Raw genomic sequence first — 17,091 nt, 5'->3', positions numbered from 1 at the left:
GACTCCATTGTCTCCCAAAGTTCTGTCTCTGGCTGATTGACCGGTGATAAAAACCAGACACTTTATCACTACACCGAGCTTAATAAACCAACCCAAAATCAGAATTCATGTGAAGTTACTCAAGTAGCAAAACCAAGAAATTATACAAAATAGTATTTCTTCCTGAGATCCAGAAAAAAGACTGCCAGACCCCTGGCTTAACAGCATGACATAACAAATGAAGTTGAAAACTTATTTATGTGCATAGGAAAATATGAGACAGAATAGAAGATGACATTTTAAATGTATTTTTTATTACAAAGCTGTGAACTTTTATCATAAAAGTTTAACTGGGGGAGTAGACTATAGACCATATATAAGAGATAATTAAAGACAAATGCATCTAGGCCATGAAACCTATAGGGACTTAATGTCTCTTGGCCAGTTGAACTTTGCTTTTTAAGAGTCACACATTTGCATTGACAAATATATAAACACTAAATATAGTGTGGATTTAGCACAACCATACTTCACAAAACTTTATAGAGCTGTCTGGAAAAGTTACGGCTCACTACAATGGAATGAAACCAGTCTCCGGCTAATAATCTTAACTAAAATATATAGAATACTTGGCTTCAGAAACACTTTCCTGTGTCAAACACATTACTAAGTGACAAATGTAAAAACTCTATAGCTACAGTATTATTCGCAGTCTTCCACATTCAGTTTTATAAACTCTCAATATGGCAGAGAGGAACTTCCAATAGCCCACCCAGTCTGCCTAATGCAAACTGACTGTTCAGTCCCAGCCGTCTCATATAGAAGAGGTGCAGATACTGGGGAACCCAGCTAGAAGTCCCATCATAGATACCAAATAGTAACCTGGCAAATCTCAAGGGGATGGTGGTTCAACAATAGCTGGAAAGTCACAAACCCAGTTAAAACCTTTAACTGTATCTGTATTTATTTCTGCTACTTCAAATTTTAAATTAATTCTGAATAAGAGAAATAAAAATAAATTGGTTTTGCATCATATAGTTTCATAAAGAATTATAAAGAACCAGGGCCAGATATGGGGCCACAAGGGGCCAGAGGCTGAAAATGTGAATGAAGAGGGGAGGAGCTATGACTGGACCTGAGTGGGTGTGGCCAGTGCTATGCGGTGTGTACACACCTACACTATTAGTCCAATTTTCTTAAATACATGAAAGTAGAATAATTTCAAAATGTAGTAAGTACAGTAAACTACAAATACTATTTTACTACCATCATAATAATGGGCCTGTTTTAATGTGGAGGCCTGGAGCTCCATCCACCCTATTGTTAGTAGGGATTGCCATTGTTATCTATGGTTTATGGTTGATGTGGAATAGTTTTGCCATTGATGACTCGGGTCATCACCAGATGGCTCCTCCCCATCGATTGCACAGCATAGCCAAATAGTTTATTTTTATTTTAGTCTTTTGAAGGTGCAGGGACATGGAGCATAGCTCCGCCCCTGACACCCATGAAGCCATGCCTCTATGTTCTAATTGGCCCTTGGGCCAGTCAGTCAAAGAAAATAGATTACCATTGATAGTCAAAAATATTGATGGCTATCCATTAGAGATTAGAATTATCCATCGATGACTGTTTGTACTATCGCCATCGATGGCAACCACAACGATGGGCATCCCTGAGTGTAAATCTGGCCCGGCAAGAATCAATTACTCTTATGAGGACATACACTTATGAGGCCATACAGATGGAGCCATCCGTCGGAAGGAGGGGCGCACAGGCACGAGATGCTCGTGTGCCCCGTTCCGACGGAGCTCCCCGCTGCCGCCTCCCCGTCTGCCGTCACCGGTCCCCGCCGCCTCCCTGCATCCCCCCTAACTCTGCCCGTCTCCCTGAAGCGGAGACGTGCAGGGTTTACACCACCCAGCCGCCGAGTGACTGGGACGCACGTGCGTGTGAGACACTTGCGCATCCTAGTCTGATGGAGTCCCTCTCGGCCAGCGCTCGCCATTGTGCCAAGTGCTGAGGCTAAATGAGAGGGGCTCCTTCTGTAGCTTGCTGGATGCCTCTTGCAGTAATGCACCTATTGGAGGGAACATTAACATGTTACAATGGGGATGAGCCACAAAACCACATCTGTCAAATTGGGACAGGGGATCTAAATTGGAACAGTTCGATGATATGAGAGTATACTTAATACATTATGTATTTTGTAATAATCACATTTTGCTGAACCCATAGAGTGACACCAGCTGAGACTGGTCTGACTCAGAGATGTACATCTTCGTCGGTGGGTAGATTGCGCTTGCAACCTGAGATTGGATAAAGTATATTTATAATTAGAACTATTACCAGGGAGACAGCAACAATGTTGCTTATACAACACCTTGTAGGTAAATCCATGGAATTTCAGGCTTTTGGTTTGTGTGGATAACTGTTTGCCCTATTGTACAATACCCTCACCCCTTTCCCCTCACTGTGTTCTGTATAGAATTCCTGCACTAATCCTGGATATAAAAAGGTTACTCAAAAGGTAATCATAATACAGAACATATGATGTTTAAAGTAAAAATGGTTCAGAAATAAGCAGGATGTATGAACTTAGGGCCTGATTACTGAAAATCACTATTAGGCGATTTTTGGTAATCTATGCATGCGGCAGAGCATATGCGTGACCCATTAAACTGCGGCTGCATTCAGGAAGATACTACCACAGTGTAAGGACCGACAGGGGCGTAGAAGTGGCATTGCGGGAGGCGTCAACACTGCGTCATGTGGGAGCAGTCTGTGCACCGCAGTCATGTCTGACCTGGGAATTTTCTTCACAGCTCTGGTGATTGCTTTGTTGTATAGCAAAGCGCTTGCTTGATATCAATGCGATTGCAAGTTTTTGCAATTGCAATTGTTTTTTCACTTGTTTGACGTGATCTGCCAGCCAGGGCCGGCACAATCGTTATGTGAGAATAGGCAGCCGTCACATGCGATTTATCACATGTAAACCCGAGGAGCAGCAGGCGGAGGTGGCAGAATTGAAAAATCCTATTCAAAAGACTGGGAAGCCACTGCATCATTCTGCCTTGCATACTGCATTATCATAGGTATTTAAACTTTACATGCCAATGCCAGTATTGAGTCTGCATCATTCTGCCTTGCATGCCAGTGGCGTAAGTATCGCTCCGCAGCCCCAGCGATAGCGGGGGGAGCAGGCGCCACTGGGGTGCAGGGTCATGGCGCCGGAGGAGAGATTCCTGAGTGACTGAGCTGCAGCAGCCTTCTCCGCCTCTGGCTGTCTGTGTGAGGATGTGTGAGGATGCAATGACAGGGTAATTGAGCTTCCCACACACAGCCAGAAAGCTGCCCCTTCCACGCGCTGCTGTCTCTTCTGGGCTCTCTGTACCGTAGGCAGGCAGAACGGCAGCAGCTGCGCCGGATATCACCTGTCATGCTACAGTATTTACAGGCAGAGCTGGCAGCTCCACCTCGGCGCCTCCATCCTAAGCTCCTTACACACACACACCCCAGTCCAACCATGCCCCCCTCGTGCCCCCTTACCCCTTCGCTTAGCAGGGACCGCAGATCTCTGCGGTGCGGTCCCGGCTCCCCTCTTGGCTACTGCTACTTTGGAAATGGACCATCATAAAATGTCCCCCCCCCCCCCCCCCCATACAGCAGACAGTTCTGTGAAACTGTCTACTGTATGGGGGCGGACATTTTGTGATGGACCATTTTCATAGCAGAAGCAGGAGGGGAGCCGGGACCGCACCACAGAGTAGATCTGCGGGTCCCTGCTGAGCGGAGGGGTAAGACGGCACGAGGGGGGCGTGACGGGAAGGGGGGGGGGGGCACTGCATACTGCATTATCATATGTAATTGTGCAATTAAGAATTAAAGAGAGTTAGAATGTATTAGTGGCTTGGATGGTATGTAACCTCTTACCATTTGTTTCTCTTAGTTTTATTGCTAGTGGGAGAGGGGCACTGGCTGGGTGGGGTCTCAATTAATTAACTTAGAAACAGCTTTAAGTATTTGTGGAGGATACCAGGCTGACCATTGAAAGATAACTATTGATATTTGTCATATTTTAAAGTAGGAAAATTTTTAAGTATGGAGAAAACAGTTACATAGCTCAAGCCTGGACTAAAGCTGGGTACACATATGTACAATCGTCGGGTCGTTCTTCCGTTCTGCGGACGAACGGCCGTTCGATTGTATATATGTGTACGCAGTCCCGATCCCTTCGTTGCGACCGATAAACGGCCAAAAACGCTCTTGGCCGTCCACGGTCGGTCGGTCGGAGGTTCTTTGCTGCTTAATATTCTTCCGACAGGACGGCTCCATATCGAAAGAAAAGTGACATGTGTACGCACGTTCGATCGATATGCAGCCCGTTCCTGCGATCATTCCTCCCAAAAGCAGCACGCCCATGTGGGTGTTGACTAGCTGCGTCATCCCTCCATCAGCGCAGCATGTAAACAACAGGAAGTCTTCTCCCCCGTACTTTCCGCGCCATGCTGTTAAACGTACAAACGTACGTACGTATATCCTGTACAGCTAGCAATGATCTGAATAGTCACGGCTCTATTCACTGTAATACACGAACGATTCTTTGTTCTGTGATCACGCCTCGTTTTGGTATGCTCTTTTAATCCAGCCCATTATGATAATGTTGTGTACATTTTTATCGTGCGAATAGCCAGATCGGGAGAGTGTGTACGGTGGTACAATCTTTTTCTTGCGATTGTTTGGACGGGAGTACATCGGACGTCGTAAGTAAAATTGTACATATGTGTACGCGCAGATCGGTCGTATGTTTTGGATGGCCGAACGTGTATTCGGTCGATCGAACGGTCGCAAGAAAAATGAAATTGTACATATGTGTACCCAGCTTTAGCCTGGACTTAAACTGGACAGAAACTGACAACTGATGCTGCTTTCAGACCGCATAACTGGCTTTGACCCTGTATTTGAAAACGTTTCCAAAAACGGGTCTGCCAGGTAAAACCCCTCTCACACCGCATCTCTTAAACGGTATATTACCGTTTAAGTGGCGTTTATTTGACACTGGAAGACCCATTTTTGGAAGCTTTCCAAATACAGGGTCAAAGCCAGTGCGGTCTTCAGCGCGCCCCCCCACCCCCCGGGTTAACACACACACAGCCGCCCCCCTCCCCCAATCCCCTCCCCCACGCGGGTTAACACACACACACAACCCACCCCCCCTCAATGTGTTTAAGGACCCCCCCCCCCGCGCGGGTTAACGCACACACAACCCCCCCCCCCCCCCCAATGTGTCTAAGGACCCCCCCCAATGTGTTTAAGGAAACCCCCCCCCCCCCCCTTGTGCAGCCGGTATCTCCTGCGATGCGACGCGTTGAGGATCCCGGCAGTATGGACGGATGCATTGCACTTGTAAAAAAAAGTGTCTTTCGGAAAATGGCTGCCCCATAGGAAAACCTGTTTTAAAAAACTGTCTTTCGTATGGGGGCAGCCATTTTCCGAAAGTCACTTTTCTTATAAGAAAAGTGACTTTCGGAGAATGGCTGCCCCCGTACGAAAGACAGTTTTTTTAAACAGGTTTTCCTATGGGGCAGCCATTTTCCGAAAGACACTTTTTTTTACAAGTGCAATGCATCTGTCCATACTGCCGGGATCCTCAACGCATCGCAGGAGGTACCGGCTGCACTCATAATGAGCACTCATTAAATATTTACTGCGCTGGGTCACAAATACCGTTTCAGACCCGATTTTGATGCCAAAATACCGGGTCTAAAACGGGTAGGACCCTCCATTTTAACCGTTTTAAAAAACCTGCTTTTTTAAAACGGTAAAAGTGGTTGTGCACCTTTCAGACCGCACAGATTACCATTTTAAAACGGTTAAAAATCGTCTAAATACCGGTTTTTAAGTGCGGTCTGAAAGGGGCATAACTTGGTATCTTGGTATCAAATCGACACAGAAAGAAAACAACAGCAACTCAGAAAACCAAGGGACTGCTTTGAGTGAGTTCACTTCATACTCACAACATACTACTCCTGGCTGCTTTATCTGGCTATTCATCCATGATATCACCATCTCTACAACTGCTAAAACTTTGAATATCACTCTTTATGCTTGTATTTGCACTGTCTTTTTGAAAATGCCAAGCTGTACCTCTGGGTGAGCTCATTTGCTCATTAGATTTCCACTCTCACCTCTATGCTGATAATACTGAAATCTACCGCTCCTTTCCTTATCTCTCTCCCTCTATCCCCACTCATATCTCCAACTGTCTCTCTGCTGTCTACTCTTGGATGACCCAGCGGGTATAGACTTGAAATATCAAAGACTAAGCTGACCTCTTCCCGGGTGCGGTACAGGGTTCCGACGTCAGGATCCCTACTGGCGGGCTCGCTACGCTCGCCACCTATTCTATTCTCCCTCTATGGGGTCGTGGATCCGCATGAGGGAGAATAGCCAGTGACCGTCGGGAACCCATGCGTCTGTATTTTAACAGTCGGGAACCCGTGCGTCGGTATTTTAACAGTCGGGATCCCGACGTCGGTTAAATGATTGTCGGGATCCCAACAGTCGGGACCCCGTCCGGCACCCCTCTTCCCACCCTCCTGCATAAAACCTGACCATCTCTCATCCTAACCTGTTTATGCTCACTTCTTACCCTTCTGTGTCACCCCTGTCTGTCTAACCTTCCCCTTTAGAATATAAGCTTCTCATGAGCAGGGCCCTCTCTCCAAATGTGCCTTTCTTAGAATACAGTATATAAACCTCTGCCACCTAGGGATGGCCATCGACCATCGATGATTTGAAATCATCGATGGTTCATGGCCGATGTCGAATACTTTTGCCATCGATGGGGGAGAACCAGATGGTTTTCCTCCATCGATGGAACATAAAAACTATGTTTTTTTTTTTTAAAGTGCCGGGACACTGAGCATGGCCCCACCCACGACACCCGTGAAGCCCCGCCCTCATGTTTTGATTGGCCCAAAGGCCAATGAAGCAAACACAATGGATGACCATCAATATGTAAAAATATCGATGGTCAGTCACTGCATAGTTTAGCACTATCGATGGCCAGTTGCAAAATTGCCATCATCGGCAATTGCTTCAGTGTCCTGTCCTCTGATGCAACTATCCATATTTACCATGTACTTGTCATAAACTTGTACTGTAATTCGGTATGTGTTTTTGCTCATAACTATGCTCTGTAAAGTGCTGCGGAATTTGTGTGCGCTATATAAAAACCTGTTAATAAATAAATAATAAATAAATGCAGTGCTCCATTGTCCAGGGTGGCAGGATCACATGCGATATATTACATGCGGTTCTTTTGCATGCAATCCCTGCCGAGCCTGCCCAGAGCTAGAAGCACTCCTGCAGAATGCTTCTCCTACAGGGGTGACTGGAAAGGTCAGGTGCAATGTGCACGGGACCGCGCCTCGCGTCAGACATGCTGTCATTTACCTGCAATTTGGGGTCTTTTCCTGCAATTCATCACCACAATTGCAGGAAAAGAGCCCAAATTGCAGCTGACTTACCCAGTGCATTGGGGGCCTAGAGAGGGTGAGAGAGAGAGAGAGGGTGATATCTAGGGTGACCTCTAATAGAATTAGATATTTCCACTTTTGCCATTTTTAGCCAAAAAAACGGCCGAATTTGCACGTTTTCCAAAAATCGCACATGTAATAGGATGCGAATTGCTGTAAAAATCACACTTTTTGACCCATTGATTTTTTTTTCTCACATTTCAATCCGCATCCAGATGTTTTCCATTATATACAAGTATACAACTTGGAAATTTTGTAGGGTGCATTTTTTTCAAAATGGTGCCAAAAATCCCAAAACAAGCAAACCAGGTTCTGGCAGATGAATTTGACAGAACCATGCACAGATCAGTGAGTTCTGTGCATGGTTCCGGCCCAAATAATGTGTTAAACTAGTGAAAAGAAAACAAATTGGTGTGGGTTCCCCCCTCCTGAACATAACCAGCCCGGGCTCATTGAACAGGTTCTGGTTTAAAGAAAATACAGGGGACAAAATGTGTAGGGGTCCCCTGTAATTAAGAAACCAACACCAGGCTCTTGGACCTGTCCTGGTTCCAAAAATACGGGGGACAAAAAACCTGGGAGTTCCCCGTATTTTGGAAGCAGCCCCGGGCTCCAACAGCCAGCAGTGTCATGCCACCACAGGGGGACAAGAAGGTTCTCCGGCCTTACCATGCACATCATGATTGGTCAGCCCTGGATGGGGTACCTGGGGGAGTGGGGACCCCCCAATAAAGGGATGTCCCTGGCGATCCAAGAGCCTAGATTTCTTTTTGTTTGTTTTTGTTTATTAAATACAGCACACTTCCATGTCTAACAAATCGCACATGTGCATTAATTTGCACATTTTTTATGACAAAAATTCGCACTTCTTCATGACCAAAATTTGCACTTAATCACATTTTTTCAGGCCTCAGTTTGCATTCCATTCCCAATTTTATTTTTATTTTTGAAAAAGATTTGCGATTTCAAAAATTTTAATTTTGTGCGATTTCAGAACCTAGAAGATGATCAGGAAAGTAATATATCAGACTGCAGATGACCAGGAAGGAATGTACTGTTTATTTGAAGATCATTAGGACATGGGATTGGATAAATCTGGTTTATATGTACTATGTGCTGGGATATTTACCAGTAGATTATATAGTCCTGTCTATAGTGCTGGGTTATATTTAATATATAAATAACAAATCTGGCAGCAGAATATCAGAAGCAGGTCACAGTTCGGACCATTATTTATTTATTATTACCAGTTATTTATATAACGCACACATATTCCACAGCATTATGGTTTATATATAGAATATTATGGCATGGCTGAATAATACAGGTGTGCATTCAATATATCTAGCTGGAGATTGGGAAGATTGGGAAGGCTGAATCAGATAGACACTAGAATTTGGTTTATTAATACCGCATACACAAGAACAATGACATGACCATAGATTTGAGCATTAGAACAGGGCTAAATGTAACAAAAGCAAACATGAATGAAATAAGGCATAGGATGATCTTAACAAGAAACGTAATTTCTCAGTAAAATACAGAATGAAGAGACAGTTGTAGAGATAATAATGGCAGGAAGAACAATAGCATTAATAATGCAGTGAGTGGAGCAGTATATCTGTGTGACACAGTAATGGAAAGCACTGACAGGAAGGAGGAATGGGCTGAATGGTGGAAATGTGCGGCAGGGGACATGGAAATGTTGGGAAATAAAAGGCAGAATATTTTACACTGAATGTGACAATCCTATACAGACGAAGCGTCAGGGGAAATATAGTTGCTGTGATACAGGGACTCCCTCTGAGTGTCTGAGGGGGAGATACAGACAGAGACATATTGTTACCCTCCCTCCCCTTCCCCAAACACAGGGGCAGGGAGGGTCTTGCTTCCTCTTACCTCATATCATCTCCCCCTGACTTCCCAACATAGGAGGAGGGGGGATAGAAAAAGAGAGCAAGGCTTGTAAAACAAAAGGAGAGCAGGCAGCTGCTCAAACTTCCTGATAAAGGGAGAAAGCAGGGAGAAGAGCAGGCTGAGGGGGACAAACAAACGGGACAGACCCTCTCTCTGGGACTGATCACAGGGAAACTGATAAAGGGAAGGTGAGGAGTGGGAGGGCTGGGTGAAAAGTCTTCAGACAAAGGACAGGAGGAAGAAAAGGGCAAGGATGTCCACTTCTATACTGAGAAGGAACTCCAGCAAGAAGAACCTGCAGAATCTGCTGAGGTGAGAAGTGAGGGTGGGTGACAGCGGAGACCCAAACTGGGTCACATAAATGGGGACAGTTATACCAAGGTAGTAAGAAGAGGGTACAGTTGGAGGAGGATACACTCTGTCTCCCATATAATAGTAACTGGGAGAAGTACTTGCAGTGGATGGAGGCGGAATGAATGGGCAGGGGGAGATCAGCACTGGTATTGGGAGACAACATGTATTGTGAGGAATAATGATGAGGAAGGAAGATATATAAGTAGGGGACATGGGGAGGATGTGAAGGAATGTGAGGAGCCCAGTCCGGGACATACTGTATAGATCTAGGACCGACTAATATGTGTGTGTAGGGGAATGTCAGTGTGTGTGTGTGTGTGTGTGTGTGTGTGTGTGTGTGCAGGAGATGATTTGTGTGTGTGTGTGTGTGTGTGTAGGGGGATGATTTTTGTGTGTAGGGGGATCAGTGTGTGTGTGTAGGGGCATGTCAGTGTGTGTGTGTGTGTGTGTGTAGGGGATCAGTGTGTGTGTGTGTGTGTAGTAGGGGGATGTCAGTGTATGTGTAGGGCAGGATAAGTATGTGTGTGTGTGTGTGTGTGTGTGTGTGTGTGTGTAGGGGATCAGTGTGTGTGTCTGTGTAGTAGGGGGATGTCAGTGTATGTGTAGGGCAGGATAAGTATGTGTGTGTGTGTGTGTGTGTGTGTGTGTAGGGGGTCACATGTCAGGGTGTGTAGTATGTGGTAGTCATTAGTACTATAGTAGCGGAATAACAGCAGGAGTACGTTTAGACTGAGTTACACAGTGCTGCTTGTAGCCTACATTCGCGATATAAGATCACAAGCACTCATCATCCTGGTATGTCACAATGGTGATGTCTGGCTGTGTGCCTGTGATTCAGCAGCCGGTAATTGATGACCAGATTGCTGGATTAATGTAGAGTGAATGTGGGGTCTGCTTACGCAGCTATAATCCTCTATGTAAACACCCTACAGACCCTGATAAATAAATCTGACACACACACACACCACACCGGTGTAGTAGAGTTATTTGTACAGCTCTGTGGAATTTGTTGGTGCTTTATAAATGAAAGAATAAAACAGTGATAGTGATAGTGTGGAACTTTTGCAGCCCAAACATATGTGAGGAGTAAGTTGTGGTTGTATGACTATCATTGTGTTGTTTTGCAGTGTAGATTGTTTTTTTTTTTTGTTGTTGTTTTTAAGAAAGTACTAATTTTACTGTGTAGCTAATTCTAAAATAGTGGGTCATTGTTTAGCAGCTGTGGTGAATGGAGGGAGTCTACAGTGTATTGTGGAGACTTGGGGGTAACTGGTTACGTGTCAGTTTGTCCTTTGTTTATCCCGCACACCCCTTGACAGCAGCGGATGATTTAATCTGCTGAGCCTGCTGCAGCGCATTACATCCTCATCATCTGTTCATCAACCGGCGCAGAGCATAACATCATTAACTTAGATTGTTCTGCCAACAAGCCACTAAAGAGATGACATCCTTTACATGCAATATGCCAAGTTCTGTGGCAGGATTAGGAGGTTATCTGCTGGCAAGAATCCATTCTCACTCTTTTCATCTGGTTAAGACTGGAATATTGACATAGGTCATAATACAAGGAGCTATTGAGGAGAGGAATCTGTTGTTAGTTATCTGAATGAACCACATTAGTGGGAGATATGAGGCCTACACACTGGGAGATCTGCTAAGCGTTCTAAGCAATGCTAGATCGTTAAGAACGCTCAGCAATATCGCTCAGCGATTTATCCCATGTAAAATTCCTGGGGAGCTGCAGGGGCAGGAGAAAATAAAAAAGGTGTGAAGCGCCTGGGGGCTGTGGGTGCAGTGGTGGAGCAGGCACTCCGCAGTGTCCAGGAAGTGCTAAGTAAGCGGATACTGCGGACAGCTGCAGCAGAATTTGAAAATTCAAAAGATAGGCCGGACGCTGATTGGCTGAGAGTGCTCTCTCTCACTCTCTCGGCCAATCAGCGGCCGGCCTATATTTTGAACCCACAGCCCCCAGGCATGTCACGCAGCCCGGACCCCATGCTACCCAGGTATTTTTATTTTTTTGTGCGGACTGCCCATCCCGCCGCGACCCTACCCTGAAATCGACCCGTGTGTGGTCCCCATTAGCAAAGCTTGGTACCAGCCAATCAGCTCCTAACTACCATATTACAGACTGTGCTTAAAAAATGACAGGATCTGATTGGTTGGCACTTCATCCGTTGCCAAGCTTTCATAAAGCAGCCCCTTAATCTGCAATGTGTTGATTAAAGGACAGATTAATGTAACGATGATTTAAGATGACGTTAACCGAGCTAAAATATTCTTTCTGTACTTAATTGTTCATGAGCAGAGCACTCAAGCATGTCCTGTGTAACTAGTGAGAAATCAGAATGCCATCATGTCCCCATTACAGGGTAATGGTTACATTTGATGAGAGCAAAGTACTGTATTATTATAGAGGATTGTTACTGACCCCTCTGATGTCACTGAAAGGCCAGCAGGATGCTGAAGCGTGAGAACACGCATGTGTGCAAGGACAGGAGTCACACACATTCCTGAGAGTGGGCAGGGTGTGTAAGGAACGCATCGAATGCCATTGATGCCAATCTTAATACTTCTTTCACATCCTCCTCAAGGAGTCTTAATGAGAATAAATGAAGGGAGGAAGCTCATTTGAGACAGTGTGCCAGAGAATAACAGCTGTGTATACCACAGGATCAGTGTTTGTTTTCTCCCTGTATGTGGTAACCTAGCAAAGAAACAACAACTATGTTTATGTTATCCTTACTGGTATAGAAGTGGGTCAGCTAGTTTATGATATACATATGGACAAAGTGATGGGGGTGGGTGTGTGCAGTCGGTGGGTTTTGTCTGCGGAAAATAAAGATCAGTAGACACTGTGCAATAATTAGGGTGATCAGACAATTCTCAGCTGGTCAGTCCAATCGGTACTTATGTAGTATCTGGGCTGCCGATTTTGTGATTGTATGCCTTACCTTAAGGCATACAATCAGATGCGATTCGATGCGATTTTGCATAGGATTCAATGTTAAGAAGGTCCTGTTCATTTCCCCACTATCCAAGTGGGCATAGAGTTGATTTTATATAGCGTGGCGAGCGCAGCGAGCCACCGAGCCCGATGCGTGGCGAGCGAACGCATATTTCTTAAAAAGTATTCTGTGTCCCCTTGCGGGGCTCGCTACGCTCGCCACGCTTCGGGCTCGCTACGCTCGCCACGCTCGCCACAGGTTTATATCCAACTCCATGCCCACTTGGATAGTGGGGAAAGGAAAAGGACCCCTTTTTCCCATTGAATTCTATGTTAAAATGGACTCAGACCATTTTAACATTGAATCCTATGGAAAAATCTTGACCATCGCATCGCATACGATTTGGTCGCATGCGATCCGATTTCTAAATCGGACGCCCAGATACTACATAAGTACCGTCCAATCACTGTACAGTGTGTACACAGCACATGGACGCACCAGTCAGTGATTCACAAACCTGTCAGATGCGTTTCCAGTCTCAGGATTGTTGCACAACATTTGGTGTTCCCCATGAGACAATATCATGCCTCCAATGCAGTGTATACACGATTTGGACAACAAAGTGCATTTAAAAACACAGGAGTAGATGTATGAAGCAGTGATAATGGAGGAGAAGTGATAAAGTGCCTGGTACATTATCACCGGCCAATCAGCTCCTGACTGTTAAGTTACAGGCTGGGTTAAAAAGGGACAGTTACGAGCTGATTGGCCGGTGATAAAATACCAAGCACTTTATCACTTCTCCATTATCACTGCTTCATGCAGCTACCCCATAATCTCTGCAGATGTCCACAGGATAGTTTCATGTGCCAGAAAAGAAAACAAATCATGAATCATCCCTTTTATCTGTCTGGCTTGTTCGGATCTTAATGCCGTAGCTTAATGCACTGTTCAGTGTAGTAATAATTGCCAGTGCTGTAGGATAAATAGCTGTTATGAGTGGCCAGCATAAATCCATTTCTCTTTGGTCATTGGGTGTGGTTGAGGAGCATAAATCAATTACTCTTTTGTCATTGGTTACGGGTGGCGAGCGGAAATCCATGACTTTTTTGCCATTGGGTGCAGTTGGCGAGCAGAAATCCATTACTCTTTTGCCATTGGGTGCGAGTGTCGAGCAGTAATCCATGAAAAGTTGTGCTTTTTGGTGCCCAAACTGCATTTTCATCATTGCGATCTATACACTACATAGGTTTATCCACTTAAAATTTTCTAGGATGGGAGTTCTATTGAAGATGGGATGTTGCCCCTAGGAACCAATCAGATTCTACTTATTTATTTAGCACCTTCTAGAAGATAATTGATAGAATCTTTAATAGAACGCCCATCTTTGTAAATTTACCCCTGCATGTCTGAACCCTGTCCATTCAGGTGCAATAATGGGCACCCATAGCACTCGCAGAATAATTAAATATCTCTAGTCGGTTGCCCATTACTAAGACACACCCAAATACAATTGAATTCTACTCTTGTGTATTATAAAAAATTCCATGTGTTCATATAAAGCACTGTAGTCTATTTTGAATAAACAGAGTTGATATGAAAGAATCTGGTCAGTTTTTATTATGTATGCTGATCTTTTACTTGGCGCTGCAGATTGACCACTCAGTGGAGTGTGGAAGATGAAGAGGAGGCAGCGAGAGAGCGTCGCAGGAGAGAGAGGCAGCAGCAGTATCAGGAAGGAGGTGAAGGGCAATCTCTAGAGGACCTCAATGAAGACAACTGCACACAGTCAGATGACCAGTAAGATCACTTCCCACCTCCTCAATCCTGTTTAACCCCACTACATGTATTCTGTTCTTTCTTACTAATACAGCAGACGGCACTAAATGTATTTTAAATACAGAAGTATCCAATTATTATAGGAATTTTCCTGTTTTCTGTGAAGCTAACCCTACTTCAACGTTCGGTAGACTGTTATTCATTTTGGCTCTGTCTTATAATGGGATCCAAAACCTGATGTAAATGTTGTGTCACTGCCACATGTGCGGCCCCTATCTGTCATCATGTAGGAGAATTGCGCAAAGAGGAGAATATCGCAGTGTAAACTGGGAGCTGAATTTGGTCCCTTATTCTGGTTCACTCACAAAGGCAAATTCCTTCTCAAATGGACAAAACCATGTGCACTGCAGGTGGGGTAGATGTTACTTGTGCAGACAGAATAAGATTTGGGTTTTACATCAAAGTGAGATCTATTTTGCAGTGTAAAAATAAAGCAGCCAGTATTTTCCGTGCACAGAAACAAGATAACTCACCCAAATCTAATTCTCTATGCACATGTTACATCTGCCCCACCTGCAGTGCACATTATTTTGTCAATTTGAAAAGGAATATGCCTTTGCGAGTGAACCAGAATAAGGGCCTAGATCTCTGCTGTGTTTACGGCAATCCTAGAAGACATATGAAGCCTGAACATTGGAAGGGGAACTCTGATGTTCTCTTTCTCCATGACACTCGGTGAGAGAGTTACATTTTGGGTGGGGTGTGTTCAAGCTGAAATCTAAATTGCAGTATAAAAATAAAGCACACAGTATTTACCCTGCACAGAAACATAATAACACCCAAATGTATCTCTCTCTGCACTTTACATCTGCCCCACCTGCAGTTCACATTGTCTTGTCAATTAAAAAAGGAGTTTGCTTTTGCAAATCAACCTGAATCATAGCTGCCTACCCACCTGCATTCTGCAGGAGACTCCCTGAAATAGCAGCAATCTCCCTCTCTCCCTCATTAGTCTAGCAATCTCCCTCATTTCACCTAGCCCACATTACACTGTTACATTTTTGGTGAAAAAAAGGAATGAGAGACAGATACATTTACATTGAATCATCAGCACCATTTCCCAGCACTTTCCAAGTATAGTAGCTCTTACTAACTGCTCTGGGGCTCATCTACATTTGGATATAAGTCATTTTAAAAGATTCCTCTCAGATGTAGCAGTACACACCCACGCGTCTAAGTGCCACGTTCACAATCTCTTTTCACAATCTCTCCATAAATGGAACTAAACACGCCCACCACGCCCTTAGTGGGGCGCTGTGCAAAATTCTGCTGCCAACTATAATCCCCCTGAAACTAGTTTTCAAAAGTAGGCAAGTATGACCTGAATCACCCCCATAATCATTTAGAATTTGTCCCCCTCACTCACGCACAGACTTTGATATAGTATATTCCGCATCAAACAATGGGGGAAGTAGCCGTCCATTTCCTCCACATAGGAAGCTGTTTCATCACACAATACATAAGTACAAAACAGACAGTTGGCAACTTTTTAAAATAATTTTCCGGGAAATGTGGTGGTCAAGTGAAATAAATATCAATTTATAAAACCCACAGAATAAGGACAGATAGAGAAAATGTCGTTGAGTAAACAGAATAACAGGAACTGTATCAATTTTGAAAATACGTTTAATTTTCAGTGATAACACTTGGTATGAGGTTATTAGGTTGACATGTCTAGGCCGTCAATATTTTAACCACTATTGGTCGACAGGTAATATGTTGACACGTGAAAAAGGTCGATATGATCAAGAGGTCAACACAAGCAAATGGTCAACATGAGCTTTTCCTGATTCCTTTTTTAATACTTTACCATCCCAGTGGACATAGAGGGAGAATAAAATAGCGTGCCGAGCGCAACGAGCCATGCGAGGGGACACAGTACACTAATGCGGTGTCCATGTCGACCTATGTCGAAAAAAAAAAATAAAACCATGAAAACTCACGTCGACATTTTCCATAAAAACCTTTTCACCATGTCAACCGAATACATGTCGACCTTTTTCCATGTGTCGACCTTCTGCCTGTCAACCCCTGTTGGAATTCCCTCCATCGGGATGCCGTCATCGGGAATTTTGACGGCTGGCATCCCATCCGCCGGTCATCCACATATAATCTGCAGGAAGGTGTGGTTTGAGTGGGAGAACCAATCCCACGATGCAATCAATAGGTTGTGGTTCGTGATTGGTCCCCCCTTATACTGCCACTGCAAATATGGTTAACTTAATTGACATACTGCAAAATCTCAGTAAAAAAATGTCTGGATATGGGTTCCCCCATGGCGGGACATATACGGAAAATCTAGTAGTAGTATAGCTTGTTGATCAATTTGCTATGAGTATGTTAAATGTAACCTATATGTATATATATACCCTTTGTTAATAAATAAAAAACTACTTACACTTTGAAAGATTTCATTCTTAGATAATGTTAAGAAATATTTGGTAATAGTTATTAGTAGAGACAGGATTATATGCATTTGCATATTTGCATATGCATTTGCATATTTTTCCCAT

General features: G+C 44.3%; 1 protein-coding gene across 3 annotated transcripts in view; it reads left to right on the top strand.

The window, feature by feature from the left end:
* LSP1 (lymphocyte specific protein 1) overlaps positions 1-17,091 on the top strand; it is a 68,955-nt gene that overhangs the window by 23,198 nt on the left and 28,666 nt on the right. Inside the window, exons 1-2 of one of the 3 annotated variants that reach the window (XM_083165597.1) lie at positions 9,457-9,749; positions 14,393-14,539. The exons of 1 other annotated variant lie outside the window; for it this stretch is intronic. In XM_083165597.1, coding sequence (XP_083021723.1) covers positions 9,691-9,749; positions 14,393-14,539 — 206 coding nt within the window. In that variant the 5' untranslated portion in view covers positions 9,457-9,690. Of the gene's footprint in view, positions 1-9,456; positions 9,750-14,392; positions 14,540-17,091 lie in introns of those variants that run through there. One more of the 3 variants, XM_083165596.1, reaches the window with a different exon arrangement.

Source organism: Crinia signifera, chromosome 11 (assembly GCF_055691185.1).
Source record: "Crinia signifera chromosome 11, ASM5569118v1, whole genome shotgun sequence".
In the NCBI taxonomy this organism is placed as follows: Eukaryota; Metazoa; Chordata; class Amphibia; order Anura; family Myobatrachidae; genus Crinia; species Crinia signifera.
Note: the sequence above shows the minus strand (reverse complement) of the source record. Positions and strands in the feature narration are given on the sequence as shown.